The 17,842-nt window shown below is 43.7% G+C and overlaps 1 protein-coding gene across 27 annotated transcripts in view; it reads right to left on the reverse strand.

The window, feature by feature from the left end:
• Positions 1-17,842, reverse strand: part of Clasp1 (cytoplasmic linker associated protein 1) — a 259,501-nt gene that overhangs the window by 24,242 nt on the left and 217,417 nt on the right. For 16 of the 27 annotated variants that reach the window (XM_048812118.1, XM_048812112.1, XM_048812107.1 and 13 more), the window contains 4 exons: positions 11,487-11,637; positions 5,642-5,885; positions 3,027-3,217; positions 1,358-1,486 (listed from right to left, as the gene is read on the reverse strand). In XM_048812118.1, the coding sequence (XP_048668075.1) occupies positions 1,358-1,486; positions 3,027-3,217; positions 5,642-5,885; positions 11,487-11,637 (715 nt within the window). Of the gene's footprint in view, positions 1-1,357; positions 1,487-3,026; positions 3,218-5,641; positions 5,886-11,486; positions 11,638-15,961; positions 16,079-17,842 lie in introns of all 27 variants that reach the window. The other 11 variants (XM_048812111.1, XM_048812104.1, XM_048812102.1 and 8 more) reach the window with 1 other exon arrangement.

Raw genomic sequence — 17,842 nt, forward strand, 5'->3', positions numbered from 1 at the left:
TAGATGACTCATTTTGCAGGGAAAAAACAAAATATCCCAAGAAAACAGTAAATAGCAGACAGATGATTTAATTCTATTACCTAATACTTCTTATTGTCAAGATCTGGTTTAAAGACAGACACCCTGCAATGGAATAGTCAGTACGTGCCAATATACTGTTGCGAGCTTATGATTTCACTTTAATCTTCCATTCAAACATGTCCTTTACTATGAAAGCAACCATTATCATCCAGGTAAAAAAGAAAATCAATTTCACTTCATTTTTTGAAGGACAAGCTATTATGATTTTAAAAAAGAAATCAAGTCGCACAGGCCAGCTGTCGCTTACAAGAGACCAAGACCTGGTTCACTGCTGGGCAGGCTTCTCTGGGATCCTCCTTTCTCATCTGGGAGAACTTTGGTTGATTATATTAGCATATCCAATCCTCATTTTTAAGTGCACCATTGTAAATGGAAGTGTTTTGTTCACACGTTATTGATTCTCGCCATCACACAACCAGGTCAGGTTTTGGAACACAAGTTATTAGCTGGAAAACACAGCTCCTGCCTATGGACTCGGAGTTGTGCTAGGACTAGCAGGTGGAGGCATGCCAAGCCAGAGCAGGGGATGCTGCCCTTGCTGAGCCACAAGTTAGTGACTAGAGAGGTCAAAACCACCACTGTTCAAGTAGCCACTGTCAAAGAGAAACACTCTATTTAGAGTCTCATTCTTTGGATTTTGTTCTTTTGTGGTGCTGGGGTCCAAACCCAGTGTTCTGCCACTGGGTTACATCCTCAATCCTAGGGTTTCCTTCTTTCCATAGACCTGTTCTAATCCCAAGTCCCTTAATCCACAAACCTGCTTATAAAAGGATCAAGTGAGAGCCAAGAGAGTAATCCGAGGAAGCAATTATGTCTCATTGGGGTCAAAGTCATTTTAAATTTTCTAACGTTCTAAATTTACAAAGTTTGTTTCCCACAGTCCTGTTATTGAAGGGTGCTGCTAAACTCCTTTGTTTAGGATGGATGCCCACTTTCTGTGGGCCTCCAGCCACTCACGGGACTGTCGAGCCACAGGTACTGAACAAGTCGACGAGCATCAGCCAGGTGTCCGCCAAGAAGCCACTGTCTGTGACACATGTGCAGTGTGGACACACATCCTGCCTGCTCTCCAACAAGCAGTTGGAGTCCTGGGGCCGGAGAACCAGAGGGATGCTTTGCTGGCATTTTAAATGTGCCCACTGCTCAGCCATAATGATGGCGATGGAAACTTCACACTGTACCATGGGCTGAGTTAGAGGGAGAGACTCTCTTTCCCTGTCCTCTCTCCCAAACCACCTGTTCCCCCAGCCCCATCTGTTCAGCAGCCCTGGCTCACCTCCTTGTGGGAGTCTTTGTGGGCTTCCAGAGTCTTCATGATCGTCAGCTCAGCGTAGTTTTTGAATCTTGCAGGCTGGTTTCTCAGAATTTCCCGTAAAACTCGCAATGCCAGTGCTCGAATTGAATGCTGGGTACGAGAGGAAACGCAACCCTCAGTAACAATACACACGCTTGAGGAGCCATACCAGCTCCAGGGTCCGCCAGGCCCAGCGCCTAGTTCTGGGTTCCCCGGCATTTCAAAGACCCCTCTACCCAGACTGCATGGTTTACTTGACAGGGACTCTCTAGACAGTTAGCTCTAGGCGGGCAGGCACTGTATGGCACGGTGCATCCCAGACCCAGCCCTAGGAGGAACCACAGAGGCTTCTTGAATGAGCTTTGAACTGCAGACCAAATGAGGATGACACCTCCAAGTTCATTATCAGTTCCCTGGGGATTGCTGGATTGCCTGAGACTTCAGGATAGAAATTACGCTTCTGTAAAGTATACCAAAGGACAGACACAAAGCATCTAGCCCTTTCCTGGGCATGGCCTGTGAACTCTTGAGAGACAGCTGCAGACCTGCTGGTATGCCTGACCTTCTATGTGATGAGATCATGATGGGTACAGGCCCGGAGTTGTTTAAGGCCCGAGTCATGTGTCTGGAGGAAAGCCATCCCAAACAGACGGCTAATCTCAAGAAAAGAGAATGGAGTTTACACCAAACACAGCCAAGAAGTACATCCTGATTCCTTGTCACTCAACTGTACAATTTGCACACGAACACACGACCACCTGCTCTCCACGGGCCATCATTTCACCTCCTGATGGAGCCCAGCTAAGCACGACTGTTTCCCCAGCCAGTACTGGATGTAAAGAAGTTAGTGCAGACCTCTCGCTACCCTTCTTCAATCTTACTATCCTTACCCCCAAGCACTGAGTAAGCCACCCTCTTTTCCTCCTCTGTCACACGAGTCACCATCACGATGACCCTGGGCCAGGCCTGGTTAGCTTCTCCCAGTCCTGCCCAACTAGCTTCTCACCACACACACACTGTAGCTGTTTTTGCTAACCTACACAAGGCCAATGTGGAGGGATGGATTTTTACTTCTAAAAAGTTTAATTCTGGCAATTCCCAACATCTATTCATGTCACAAGTACCTAGTATGTCACCTTCAAGTGTCCTAGCATGAAGAGGGTCTTTAAAACAAATACTATAGGAGTCACAGTGATGCAACTGTCACTTGACTGACCCAGATTACTGAGAGGAACTGTGAACACAAGTAAGGTGAACCAAGATGGAGTTTCAGGGGATGCAATATTTAAGAGTCTTTAAAAAAAATAAACCCTTCTACTTCTCCATTCCATGTAAAACAGAAATGAATTCACAAGGAAGAAGATGCATCCCAAGAGACACATTCTATTCTAATAAAGTTTTAAGCAATTCTGTATCAAAGTAACTAGATGCAAGAATGAGTTTCCCTCAACTACTGCAAACCCAGTTAGAGAAGCAGAGGCCTGTAACTAATAAACATGTTACCTTAAACTATGTGAAAACTGAATAAATGTTTTGAGGTCAACTAGGAGTGCAATCCAGAAATGAAAGCAGAAGCCAACACCTCCTCAGCAAAGGACATCAAAACCTGCCACATGGAAAAGGGCTGTGTGGGGACAAGTCAGCGCCTCACATCTTTGTCTCCAAGGGTCTCCAGCAGCAGCAGCAGGATGGTCTTGAAGTGCTCCTCCCAGACGCCCAGGCTGTCTTCCCTGGTGATCTTGAGCAGCTCTAGCAGGGCACCTTTCCGCTCCTCCACCCGCTCGTTGTGGTTGGACAGTTCTTTCAGCAGGTCAGCCACCAGGTCAGAATGGTCAATGGGCACTGGGGAAAAACACATGACAGATGTCACCTCAGGAGGAAACGCTGGCCACAGGGCTCCTGCAATCCTCGCCTTCTCCCCATATCCTGTGCCTTTCCCTTTGTGCTCTCCCCCAGCCCTGCAGACCTTCCCAGGCCATGACAGCTGTCCAGTGCAGTTCTTGGTGTCTCTGCCTTTCCTTGCCATCTTTTCCCTTTAATTTTAGACAGAGAAAATACTAGATCCCTCCGAAAGTCCACACCCAACCAAAAGCCTCTTCTTGACTGCATTCTTTTCCCAAACTCTGTTCCACTGCAGGACTGACCCACTCCAGTACACCTGTATTCTAGGTCACCATCATCTCTAAGGTGTTTCCTTTGAATGTCCACAGTTTGGGAACCAGCACAGTGAACAAATATCAAAAAAGGTGTCTGCACTATTTAGAGACTGTCTGTTCAGACAGGACAGCCTGCACAAGATCTCTTAGAACAGTTACTTGCAAGGCCCTGAATCATAGAACCGGTAGAAAGACCTATCCTTTCTCTTTCCATGTTTGTTTAAGAGACTCAATTCTGAATATGCAACTTTAAAGAGAGAGAAAAACAGACAAATCAAGCAAATATAAAGAACTACTGAAATGTATATTTGCATATTTCTTTAGCTTCTGACATTAGGAAGAAAAGCACACAAGGAAGTTTAAATTGTTCAAAGAAGCTTGTCACTTCCCCCTCGCCATCCCACCTTTTTCTTTAAGCCTTTTAGTACACAGTTGGTAGATAAATAATAACTGATATTCTAATCTCGATTCGACCTTAATCAAAATCAATAATGGATAAGGTAAATGATGTTCCAATTCTACAAGCAATGAACAGGCCACTTCTCCCAGAAAACACAGTCACAGACACTCCACACCTTGAGCCCACTGCCCAGGGAACAGTGCTCAGGCAGATGCTGAGTGCCTACACACCGCAGTGGCAGTGGACAGCCAGCAGGGTCTGTTCTCCAACTCCTGGACCACTGAAGGACTTCTTTTCAAACCCAACATCTGTCACTGTTGATCCCTCTCTCTCCTTGTGTCTCTGAATCTGGCATATGCCCTTCCCATAGCCCTCCTCTCATACTCGTGTGATCACTGTGAGCCTGCTACCCAACAGGCTTGGGCCACCCAGGCCCTCACACTTCAGAACGTACAGAAGGCAGGCGAGTGGATGTTAATTGCTTAGTGTTCTAATTTAGGGTTCTCAGTTATTCACTCAAAAATAAAACAGTAGGCTTTGACATAAGACATACACACATAATTTCTTTTGTTCTTTTTTTTGGGGGGGGTGCGGGACTACTACATCCTCAGCCCTTGTTATATTTAATTTTGAGACAGGGTCTCACTAAGTTGCCCAGGCTGGCCTTGAACTTTCAATCCTCCTGCCTCGATCTCCCAAGTCACTGGGTTTATAGGCATGCACCACCTAACTAACCTGGCTAGGATATATGTAAAATTTTAAAAGTCACTATGAAGTGGAAATAAAACAAGTGAACATGACAAGTGAGGTAAAAAATGATAAAAGTAAGCTCTAGGTTAAAAATATACCCTCAAACCTATACATTCTTACTCACTTGTTACTTAATAATAAACACTGATCTTTTTTCTTTTATTTTTCTGGTGCTGGGGTTGAATCCAGGGCCCTCTACCACTAGTCTTTGGACATTGGTCTTCATATGGGAGTAAGGAAAAACCCAGGCTAGTTCTACTGCGGACTACCTATGTTATATTTTATGCAAGAAACATAACCTTTCTGAGCCTCAGTTTCTTAATATGCAAACTGGGAAAGAAGGCCTCTATTTCAGTGAGATGAGTACTCTGTTCAGCACCACACACACACATGGTAAGGCAAGCGTTCCGTGGGATGCTACCTGGCCTCCCTCTCACCATGGCACAGCTCAGGGAGGGCTGCTTAAAGGATTACTGGGAGAGAAGAGGGGAGCCTTTGAGGGTATTTCTGATCTCATTTCCATGGCTGAGGGAGCTGGGAGGGCAGAGGTCATCAAGGCCTTCCCAGACACTGTGCACTGAGCTCTGTGCTAGGATGTCCTCCCCATCAGCTCCTGCCCACTCAGGCCTGGCTTCCTCATGATGTCTCCCCAGTGGTGGAGCTAGCTGGCCTTCTCTGCATAGCTGTCCCGGCTGCGATTTTACACAGTTGGTGTGATTATTTATTCCTGGTGTCTCCATACCAGACTGCAAGTGTGCAGAGGGCCGGAACTGCTGAGGCTTTGTCCACTGCGTGCTCGCATGCCTAAGCACAGGTCAGGATTCAGTAAGTGGAGTCTGAGCCAATAACTGAACAGCACAGACCCAGTATTTCCATTTATAATTGATCAGTACGCTCAGGGATGGTCAGACAAAAGGGAAGGCATTTCTGGATGAAGTGCAACCAAGCAAAGAGACAAACCATCTCTGAGCTGCTCCATGTCATCGTCAAACACGGCCTCCTTCAGGGCGGTCTTGTCATAGGCGTTGATGGTGTCTGAGTAGGGATACGGGTTGTACTCCCGTGCACGCGGCCCTGGGAAGGCGCGCGGAGGCTGGGTGTTGAGGAGGGAGGTCTTGTTGTCCAGAGCTGTCCTGCCTCCCTCCCCTTCACTGCCTCCCCGGCCCTCGGTGGCTGGCGAGGCAGCTCCTCCATCACGGGACACCTGGAACACAGCACACAGTCAGTTCCCTTCTGGGACTGTCAACACAGGTTTTTTTGAATGCCCAGAAATACTACTAGGGCCAGAGATTTTCATTGGAAACCTGGCCACTGACAAAAGAACAGCTAGGAGCATCTCATAAGCTACTGTAAAGGGGAATACCTTTAGGATTGTTGTGTCCACCCAGTCATCCACTTACACTTAAATCTACTTTACTCTGTTATTTGGGGATTGGTTGTACTCGAGCATTTCCAAGGGATTGATTCCATGACATTCCGAAGAATCTTGGGAAGGGAAAGCCGTGCCCTCCATGACCAGTACTCGAGGACCCTCATGTGTGACAGTGAGGTCTGTGTGTCCCAGACCAGGGTGAGGCCTCTCACAGATGCCCTGCCAAAGTCCCCCAAGAGACACTTCCGGCTGCGATCACTAAGCCTAAGGCTCTCCAGCCCCCTGGTCAGTTCCTGTATGTATCCATGAGGCTGGGCCAGACAACAGCGGTCACCTCCACCGAGGGGGACCTCAGCACCTCCTGGGCAGAGGCACTTCTCCTCTGGATAGTTCTGACTCAGGGTCAAAGAATTAATCTTTGTTATTTTCTGAGTTCTGTTTTTTTCCCCTAAGAATACTGTAAGAACTGTCTTTGAAAAACCAAAGCCCCAGTCTTCTGATGGCCCCACACCATGTCTTGGCCCCTCTATCCCTAGGGGCCTCTCCTGAGGCACAATGGCCTGGCTAGCCCCCTCTGCAGGGTGGCACTGTAACCGAGCCAGTCTGTGCTGACCAACGGCAGTGGGACAGGCTCTCTCACCCAGACACTGACTGCCAAAGTACGGGGGACATGCTCCCAGGCAGCCAGACCACCCTGGGGACTGCAAGGCAACATTTTCCTTGGGCTGCTGCTGACGAGACATCTCTCTCATTTTGTGCTTATGCACTTGCTTGTTTTTCTCATAGTTAAACACTTGTGAATGTACGATTTGGTGACATTAAATACACTCGTGATGTTGTGTAAACATCATCACTATGTACACCCAAAACCTTTGCATCATTCCCAATAAAAACTCTACACCCACTAAAAAATAACTTCCTTTCCCTTCTTTCCCCACTCCATAACCTCTATTCTATTTTCTGTCTCTATGAATTTTTCTACAAATAAAGGGAATTATAAAATATTTTCATTTTGTGACTGTTTTGCCTGTTTTACTCAGCATGTTTTTCAAGATTCAACCAGGTATAGCACATATCAGGTTCCATCCCTTTTTAAGGCTGAATAATATTCCATTGTCTATATATATCATGTTTTCTTTATTCATGCATCTGTTGATGGACATATGGGTTGTTTCTACTTTTTGTCTACTGTGGATAATTCTGCTATCAACACTGGTATATAAATACATGTTTAAAACCTTGCTTTCAATTCTTTTGGATATATACCTAGTGAAAAAGCTGATAAACATTTAGCTTTTAACAGCCACAAATAATTTTATACCGATTTAATTAAGATAAAGGATATAATATATGCATAGGCCTAAACAAATTAAGACTAAAAAGATATAATCATATCTCAATAGCAGTTACTGAGTAAAAGACAATTCAGAGATGATTTTAATTTTTTCTTTGCAAATTCTTTTAAAAAATAGATTGCTACTATAATGAAAACACCTTTTATTAAAGGAAAGAGATTTAAATAACTTCAGACATTTAAAAAATAATGCTACACAATCCTAGTTCTAATCACCTTTAACAATAATAAAATCTTACTTTTGTTTCATATTTATCACCCCACTCTTGGTCTATATGTGGACTTTATGCAGGGTGGAGGAACCCCAGGGTATGTAGCAGTTTATATCTTGCTTTCCTTACTCCATAAGCATTTCATGTGTGAATAAAGTTTTGTAGCCATCATGTTTAATCATATCACTAATTTATATTTATTTGTTTTTTAATAAGATTAACACAACTATTCCCCTTCTATATTAAAAAAAGGTTTGTTTTTTGCTATGTAAATAATGTTAAATACACAACTTTGTGGAAATAAATAATTTTCTTTTGCCGAGTTCCTTATTTAACACAGATTATTGGGTAAAGGATATGAAAATCAAATTTGCTATATATATTCTAAAACAACTATATCACTTTTCCAAGCCACCAATATCGCCCTAGTTTCTTATAATCTTTCTACCATTAAATGATGTCTACTTAAAAGCAGAATAGGACTTCAATATCCATGCCTTGTACTCTGTGATTACTCATTAGGGGGGACTTTCCTCCATGTGTGACAATCTTGTTTCTCCTCATATGAGTTGTGCTCCCACTGGATGGGACGTTCGTTCTGTGGTCCTCCCCCGTCCAGGCTGGGTCTGCTCATTCAGCTCTGGGAGACATACTCCTGACTTCTACACTCAATGCAGTTTTGCCCTACCTCAGCTTCTCAGCTAACCAGTTAGTAATTATGATGAAGATGCTGGACTGCAAACTTCCTCAACTCTTTGCAGTGCTGGGGACGGGAGCCAGGTTCATGAGACAAGTGCTCTCCCCCTGAGCCACACCCTAGCCCTACACTTTGATTTTTTTTGGCTCTACTGTTACTTTTCACTCTACCTTTTCTAGTCACATCCTCACTCAGGAACAGCCCCACCTCTGGAATACAGCAGGCCCTTCAAGTCTACTGTTCCACATCTGTGGACTCAACCAGCTATAGGTCAAAGCTATTCAGATAAAAACCCTGCATCTGTAATGGACACGTACAGACTTCATTTTCTCATCTCTATTCTCTAGACGATACAGTATAACAATTATTTACACAGCAGTCACATTGTATTAGGTATTGTAAGCAACCTAAGGATGAGTTAAAGGGTATGGAAGAGCTGTAGCAGTGGTGCACACCTGCCGGAGGACTGCAGGTTCAAAGCCAGACTCAAAATCTAGCAAGGCCCTACGTAACTTAGTGAGACCCTGCCTCCAAATAAAAAATAAAAAGGGCTGAGATGCGGCTTAGTGTTTAGGCACCTTTGGGTTCAATCTGAGGTACCAAAAAAACAACAACAAAAAAAGTGATTTACGGATTCTGAGGACGACCACAGTGCATTCAGCCTCTCACCCCCCTGACTCTCTAGTCCTGTACTCTCTCATCCCAGTCCTTCTACTCCATCAGTCTGTGGTAATGTGAGGCTTCTCAAGCTTTGCCCTCTTTACTTCTTCCCATCAAGCTTCACTTCTTTCCATGTTCACTGTGGTTTGTTTGGTGAAAAATTATACATCACCTAAATGTTCCAAAATGGGCCACTGGGTACACGTCCCATACACATGCTGAATTATCACGCAACCATAAAAGTTCACACAGAGGAATACCAATGGGGAAAGCACTTATGTCCTGTGCCAAGCAGGACACACAATATGATATCCCCCCCCCCCCACGTCAGATGGGTCATGTGTTGACAACATAACTAGGTTTAGAGGAAGGCACATCTGTACAGCTCACACAATAGTGTGATTTTTTTTGGCTCTACTGTTACTTTTCACTCTACCTTTTCTAGTCACATCCTCACTCAGGAACAGCCCCACCTCTGGAATATAGCAGGCCCTTCAAGTCTACTGTTCCACATCTACTGTTCTCATTGTCATTCTTATGAACCAAAAAGGAACCTGATGGCATTTTTATAAAAACAATATTACACACACACACACACACACACACACAGGAACAAAATAACTGTGGCTATATCTAGAGACAGCAACTTCTTTTCTTTCCATTATCTAAATATACATTGGGCATATGTTACAGTTATAACTGGATAAAGTAATCCCTGGTAGAGCTCTGTTTTCCTAGGCTCTCTACTGTATTGACAGGACTTCCGTTTCCTCAGTCAGATCCCCTCACTCCCAGGGGGGCTTTTGGAGATACCTCTCATTCTCCTCCCCACCCCAAGCCCCAAGCTTCAGAGCAGGAGCCGCAGTGGGAACACAGTCCCTGTCCTCCCCACACGCCCACCCTTTCTCCTTCCTGGCTAAGGCCAATTGCTCCACCTGGGCCCACATCTCATGCCCCACATCCTGAAGGCTCTGTATTCATGAGTCATCTGCTCCCTTCCATGGTATAAACAGAGATTTTTAGGTCAGTCTCTCCCACCTGAAAAGCCCCTTGAATGAACCCCATCTCTTCCCAGTTTCTCTATGTGCTTCCTCAACCCACTGTAGTCTGGTATCCATTCTCATCTCTGCACTGAACTATGCCTTCAAAAGCCAATTAACTCCTGGAAGAAACTGAATTTGGAAATTATAGTCTATTGTGTATAAAGTTACTTAAGATAAAAAACATGGAAGTCCAAACAATGGCCTCATTCTCAAAGAAAAGCTCTTGATTCTACATTAAAACATTTTGAAGTAAATGCATATTTCATATAATTTAGGTTTAAACAGAATTAAATATTTAATGCAAATAGTTTTAAAGAATCCATTGGCACCAATTTATTCCACCTCTGACCTGTTACCTCTTTGTCTAGAAAGTCCTTCCTCAACAGTTTGCCCACCTCCCATAACCACAGGCTCCCTGGTTCATTCTCTTGGCATCACTTGTCCTTGGGATTCTGTCCTTAACCTCACCTGGGATTTGACTCCCTGTTCTTTTCACTACCATCAAGCCACTCCTCTGCCCTCAGGCACTGGCTGACACTCCTGACTGGCATCTTGACCTAATGACCATGAGGCTTGCTTCTTTCACAGGTCCTACCGTTCACACACCCACAGCTGAATTTACTATGACCCCAAGAGGTCACCATATCCTTGAATGGCACCACTGAATGGCACCAGCTCTGACTTCAGACTCTTCTGTTTCTGTTCTTGCCCTGTCACTTCCTCCAGAATTATTCTCCATCCTCCTCTAGTGACAGCAATCTTTCTAAAGTTAAGTGGGACCATGCCACTTCCCTGCTTAAAAATCCTTCAAAGACTCTCCATTGTCCCCAGGACAAAGTCAAGGAACAGGCTAGAAATTCCTCTAGTTTGTGGGCTCTTCTTGAGCTGACCTCTGAGGCTCTTCTTTGAAAACCTCCCCAACAACATGGTCCACCCACTCTCCATTTCAGCCATAATGAATACGAACAAACTCTGGGCTGCTCTCCTCTCCTGACCTTCACACAGGCCCTGCCTGACTATGACGCTCCTGCTGACAGACTCCTGACCGTCAAGTCACCCCAGAGGGCCATACCACCTCTGCAGCAGCTTTCTTAGCACCAGGCTTGTGGGTGTGAGTCCTGACCACATCCACTGCACCACCATCTTGTGCTTGCTAGCCTGGCTCTCCCACAAGCTGCCAGGAGGCTGGTGTCTGTTTCAGGGTCACCATTTTATGCACATAGTAGGAACAAAATATGGGATAAACAAAAGTAAACTGAGAAAAGGACATTTGATATTCTTTGCAAAGATAGTCACGGTGACTTTTCTGAATTTTTGTAAATTTGCCTTGGGCCTCTAAAAATACTTATTCTAAGTACAGGATAAAAATAACGATGAAGCTCTGTAACCTTGGTGGTCGGTGTTCAGAAGATTAAGTAACCATCAATTAATCAATACTTAGTTCTCTGTTAGCCTGAAGATACTTACGATATCACAGTCCTTTTTGCCATCGCGCTTAATTGGCTCATTCAGATCTTCTTGGCTTCGGAAACTAAACTTTTCAATGGCTTCTGTAACTCCCCGCAGAGAACTATAGATTTCTTCAGAGTTCAGGTTCTCTGTGTCATAGTCCAGCATGCTAAAGAGCAAAAATGTTTTATTTCTTAAATGGAGGCACATGCATAAAACTGAGATATGGGCATAAATCACTTAGTAATTTACAGAACAAGATAGAAACATGTTTCTCTGGGTGATTTGGAATGAAAAAGAGACATCTTTGGTTAGAGTACCATCACTGGACAACTGTACATCTTCCTTGTCAAATCTGACCCCCCACACATTACATAAGCACTCAAGAACCAGTGGGAAACAACGATAACCACAAGAATGCAAGAACTCAAAGAGTGACAACTGGTGACTGAATGCACGAGGTAATGAAAGTGGAAAAACAACTTTCTCATTTTGAAGATGGAAAAAACTAGTTTGGTTGTTACTGGTCTCAAATGTACAAACTTAATTAAGAGAACTGGCACCTGGAAATAAAATACTATTACAAACAAATTTCAAGAGGAGCAGAACAAATGACTTCACAAGACTGGGGTATGTTTGCCCGTCAGCATCCAACCCCCAAAACTAGGAAGATCCTACATGAAAAAACAAGAACAAAACTACCCTGTGGCTCAAAGTCAGATCCACCCTACTAGGCTCCTGAGAATCTAACTACCAAGCTGTCTAACCCAGGAGCTTGCTGTGAACACTGCACTCTTCTAGATGCTTCTACACTGAATTTTATAGTAAAGGTGGATCTTACAAAGATGTGCTACCTTCCTGGACAGACATATAAAAACACTCCGAAAAGCAAGAAACATCTGTCCTTCAAGGAAAGCGATGTCAGTTGCTGTCCTTTGAGATGCTGAGTAAAACATGACATGAAGCAAAAATGTGAAGTCTTTTGGTGTAATGCCATTTGTCAACGAGTGTCCGTAGATGTCAGAAAAGTACACTGAAACAGAGAGGACCCTGAGAACAAAACTCATTACCGTCTCTCACTGAGAATAACAAAGACCAAAAACGGGATATATTGATATAAAGAAAGCAAGCATTATTTAACAGTCAACTGAGAACAAGTCAGAAAAAAAATATAACCTAGTTTAAATGTCACTTGTTTCAGTAAAGTATTCAAGGAAAGATCAGATGAGTTAGTCTAAATTAACTTTCAGAAAGTCCTTAGCTATGTTGAGGACAGTTAGGGACATTCAGAGAATCCTTGGTGTGTGTTAGTAAGTATGGATAATTATTAAGAACTAAGAAAAGTAACTCTCTGCTCTTCAATAGAGAGATAATGAAGAAACTAGGCACCTACTGTTAGGAACCCTTCCTAAGAGCAACACAACCAACCCATGCAATCTTGTAACTGAAAAACAAGTAACTTTTAGTAATTCCCTACCTTTACCTAAAAACAGAAAAGAAAACAGAAGGTCTGGGCAGATGATGTGGAGACGTGCCACTGCGAGTAGCCAGCTCTCTGCTGGCTGGAGGGTGCAGCAATCCAGTGTCTTCTAAGGCTGGCTTGGCTTCTGCAGTACATCTGAACTCCTTCCAGAGATGGAAGCTATGTCTAAGATGGCAAAACTGGCCCAGACAGGATCGTTCTTTCTTGACAAATGAAAGAAAACACACACCCAGACTATATTTGAAGAGTTCACAAAAACACATGCCAACTCAAAGCCTTGCTCTGGTACCAAATGAATAAATGTGAACTTGAACACATCTGCAAGTGAAACTCCATCTATATTCTAACAAAAGGTAGAATAAGAACCTGAACAAAATTCAAGATATCAACTTCTTCTAAGTTCACAAGGTTGTCCCCAAGGCAGTATCCCTGGATATGCAGAAAGCACGACTGGGAAGCAGAGCCCCCTCCCAGCCCCCTTTCCTAGGAACGCTGCAATACCAGCTTACTTCCAGACAAAGGAATTTATACATCTGACCAGTACACTATTTCATATATAAAGACTGAGAATTATGACTCAAACAAAATATATATACAAGGTGTAAAAAAATGCCTTAAAATACTTTTAGTCACAATAATCAAAAAATAATAGCATAGCCCATGCAAAAGTAAAAAACAAAACCAAAAAAACTGAAAGTGATGGATGGACAAGAGGCAGTCTGGCAGAATGTCAGTTTTTTACGGGATGTCACAATATTATTTTCCATGTGTCGCTTCAGAGAATGTTGGCTTTCAGATAAATTCATGTCATGATTCTCAACCTGAACTTTCTTCAAACAGTTCATTTCAGTTCAATTGACTTTACCATTATAAACAGCCTCTTTTGAAGATAAGAAAATAAAGGATTCTGCCAGTTAATGTTCCTCCTTCTCACTTTTAATGAATAAACCCACTTCAAACAGGACTCCTTCAGGATCACTAGATTGAGCTTTGAAGTATCTCCTTGGTATGAAGCTAAAATGGTGAGCTCTAGGTGAGAGACATACTGCTTTCCAACCAGGGAACAGTTACTTTCTCTGCTGTTCTATGCTTTGGCTTGACTTGCCTTTCCCAATCAATACTAGAAGCCCTCACTTCACAGGGAGGAAGGGTCTTCCCAGGAAGATTGTTGTCAGGGAGTGGGCTTGAAAGCACTTCTCAGGGACAGCAGGAGGGCCCAGAAGCCTACTGAGAAGAAACTCCATTAGCTGCCTGCACCGTGGTCTGTGTCAGGCCCTAGATGATCACAGCACAAAGTCTTTAGGTCAAAGGCCAGGTCCTGATCACCTGTAAGCACTCGGATTAAACCCCAAAGTGCTTCCTCAGAGTTCTTTAGATTAGGAAGTTATTCTATCTGTTAACAGTCATTAACCTGAGGTCAGACCATGTTACCCAATACTGCAGCTGAATACAGCTCTGGAATTGTCCTATCAGGAGTGGGGAGAAGTGCAGGGTCAAGTCTCCAAGAAGAAACAAGAAAGAGAGGAAGCTGCTTGCTGAAGCTTTCCTCTTTGTCATTTTGTAGATTAAGAATAATAGATATGGGGACTAAGAAAATCACTTAGTGATAAAATCAGTGGGGTTTTGGCACAGAGCAAAAAGATGGACACAGACTCCTTTTTAAAGTGTTATCCACTGGTGAGTTAGATCAATATACATTATTTTGTGTTTATGGGAAAGATGATTCTAGGAATGGGATGATTCTAGAGACAGCCCTGTTGGCTGGCTGGGGCTGAGGCTTAGCATGCAGGGCAATATATTGGAAGACTATCAGTAAACTGATCCAAACTACAAGGCAAGGTTAACTTAAAAAAGTGACAAATTTTGTTAATATTAAAGAGAGCAGTGTTCTCTGCTTGGCTTAAACTTGCATATCTAGAAACAGTCACCACAGGGTTCTCTGAACATTTTACAAGTTACTTTCAGACCTGTGAGAGCTTCAAAAGAAAGATGTGAAAGCATCTGTTAACCTGTATACTGTGTTCAGTTTTGTTGTTCTGGGGACATAAAAGCAGGAATGCAAATCTTCTGTGCAAAAGCTATCTGTGAAGCAATTCAAAACTTCAGACTGTTTTTGTTGTTGTTTGCTTTTTGAATCCTCATTCTATCACAGAGGGCACAAACTCTTCTTTGAAAGCACAGTGACAGCCAGACTGCCTGGTGCTCTGCTCATGTAATTACGGGCTTCTGGCAAACGACTGTCTCATCTCTGCACTCAAGAGCCCCTAATCAGGCATCTGTAGTATTACACAGATCCTTCTTGGTCCTGCAGACCTATCATCTGCCTTAATACCTGAGAGAAGCACACTTTCTTCTTCTAGATGCCTAATACTGCCACAGTCAACCAGCATCAGGGAATGTCACTCAGCACTGATGATGGGCTTGCAAGATGACCAATAGCTTTCCTGCTGGGAAGGGGTCATTCTTTAGTGAGAAGCAACAGTGATGCCATCTCTTGGGACTTCTGTCTGGATCTGCGTGCTCAAGAGTATCACCATGTGACACAGTACGTGAGAAAGGAAGTCAGTCCATGCAGTAACAGAAGGGCTGACGGCCACCTGTGAGGTTCAGGGAAGCGCAGGTCTTGTGCGCTCCAGGGTGGAAAGCCTCTTGTGCCCGAGAAACCTGCTAAGGAGACTGTTCCCACTCTCAACTACCTTTCCTGAGCTGCTTCTAGGGGCTGAGCAGTGCACTGGGCCAAAATACTCGTGAGAGCAGACAGTGATGAATCTGGTCAGGTGATAAAAGGGTCACTGTCATTGTCGCTGAGACATGGCACATACTAGTTCATGAGATTTGGCCCAGGTCACACACCTGCTCACACTTCTCACCAAGGCTCTACTCCTGCTAGGCTAAGCTGAGGCAGGAATCACGGTGGAGGAGCTGAGAGGCCTTCCAAAACACCTGAGACGACCGTGGAAATGTAATAATATTGTGACACCTCAGACAAGTTTAACAGGTAGGGTGTTACCTGGGAGAGTAAGAGCGCCTGAGAGTCTTGTGGGAGGGAGCGGTGGGAATGGAGTTAGGCTGAGAAAAGGGAGGTGGGTGCTTCGATAACCCATCGGCACTCCAACCCCACAACCGACTGCAGTGATCAGAAGAGGAAAATCAGAGAGAGAAACACAGAAGGCACAGGGCAGGGGAGGGAAGACGCTACATTCTAAGTGCCTTACATGCTCCTCTTTCCTTGAAAAAAGTTCTATCAAACTTAGCTGGAACAAAATTAACACTTCACCATACAGAGAAAAAGAACACATTTTGTTTTATAGTTGGTCCTTAATAAGACTGCTTCATTCTCTTCTCTGCCAACCACAGGACGCATTTACCACCTAAAAGTCACATGAGATTCCAAGTGTGCCTGTGAGAGTTTGTGAATCTGTGAATCTGACAGTGCATGTGTGAACTATGAAAGAGAGTGTGTGTACCTGCTGCTTGAGCTGGGAAGAGCATTATAAACACTTAACGCACAAGAAAATATGGATGTTCAGTTTTGGACAACTCACCAGTTATTTAGAAAGAGGAATTATTGGGCCTCGGTTCAAATGGGACCAGAGTGAGCACACCAGGGAGACTTAGAAACCATGCTATTCGGACAGAGAGCAACCTGGTATGGGACAGAGTGCTCTGAGGCTGCAATCCAATCAGAGTTCAGAGATAGGCACTTTTTTCTAAAAGAATGGCAGAACCTTGTTTGGGGCATTTAGCCTCAGCTGGCCAGTTTAGGAATCTGATTCGTCTGCTAGTATTACTTGATATGAGAACTAAAATTCTCACTAAAATACAGGTATTTGTCTTCACTTCCCAAATGTCACTAGCTGACTTAGGCTTGCAGAGACCATGATGGAAATGTCCAAGCTCAGTTGCAATCTAAAGGGTGGAGCGAGAGACCGGGAGGCAGGAGCTGAGCTGGCTGGGAAGTGGGGTGAGAACGTGGGGTGAAGTTCATGGTATGAGGCGGGGCTTCTGTGGAGCAGTCCTGCCTTGGCCAACAGGGGAGCCCCAGCATGTGCTTTTGTTAAGGTCCCTATTTTATAAGGAAAATACGGTGTGGAGATAAGAGGTCACTGTGGCATGGAGGGTCTGAAGCCCTCCATGTCACACAGGGGGTTGGGCACTAGAGGAATATGGTGACACCCTCAAGCTGGGGTTCTGCTGATGGATGAAGACCAAACAGATGTGCCCATCTGCAAGTACAGGGCAGAGGCTCCCTGCTAACTCCTATTTTGATTCTATGGATGCTTTGGATTCTTTGACAGAAAAATGTAAAATCCACCTAAAATTACTTTCCATTGCCAGGGGACTCAGAGGTGATCTATGCAGTGCCTTTCTGCTCTACAATATATTTGCCAAGAATGTGCAGCAGTCTGGAGCAAAACCCTCACCTGCTTTGTTTTCTCGATGGGAATGAACTTCAGATAATTTCTGAAGCTCTTTGCAACTCTGTTTTTCATTTGCCATAAAATCATACCACGTAAAATGAGCTTAAACATAAATGTATTTAATAATGAAAAACACAGTTCATAAATCTCACTAAATATCAACAACAATTAGTTGGTAACAGGTAGTCATTAAAGGGATGTTTTACAAAAGTTTAACCTGTTATCGATGGCATCTCTGATAGTATTAGGCTGATAAAAAAGACTTCCTTACCCATGATGTTTTGAAACTCTATCAAATTAGATTTATTCACCATTTTGGAAAGGTTCTTTATAATTACCATGATCCAAGCATAAAAATTTTGCACCAAAAAACTGTGAAAATGATCAAAAATCCTAGTTCATTTTGACACTCAAAATTAGATTAAAAACAAATGATTGGTGATAACTTTCCCCTTAAGAATAAAAACCTA

The sequence above is a fragment of the Marmota marmota genome, unplaced genomic scaffold (genome assembly GCF_001458135.2).
Source record: "Marmota marmota marmota unplaced genomic scaffold, marMar, whole genome shotgun sequence".
Lineage (NCBI taxonomy): Eukaryota > Metazoa > Chordata > Mammalia > Rodentia > Sciuridae > Marmota > Marmota marmota.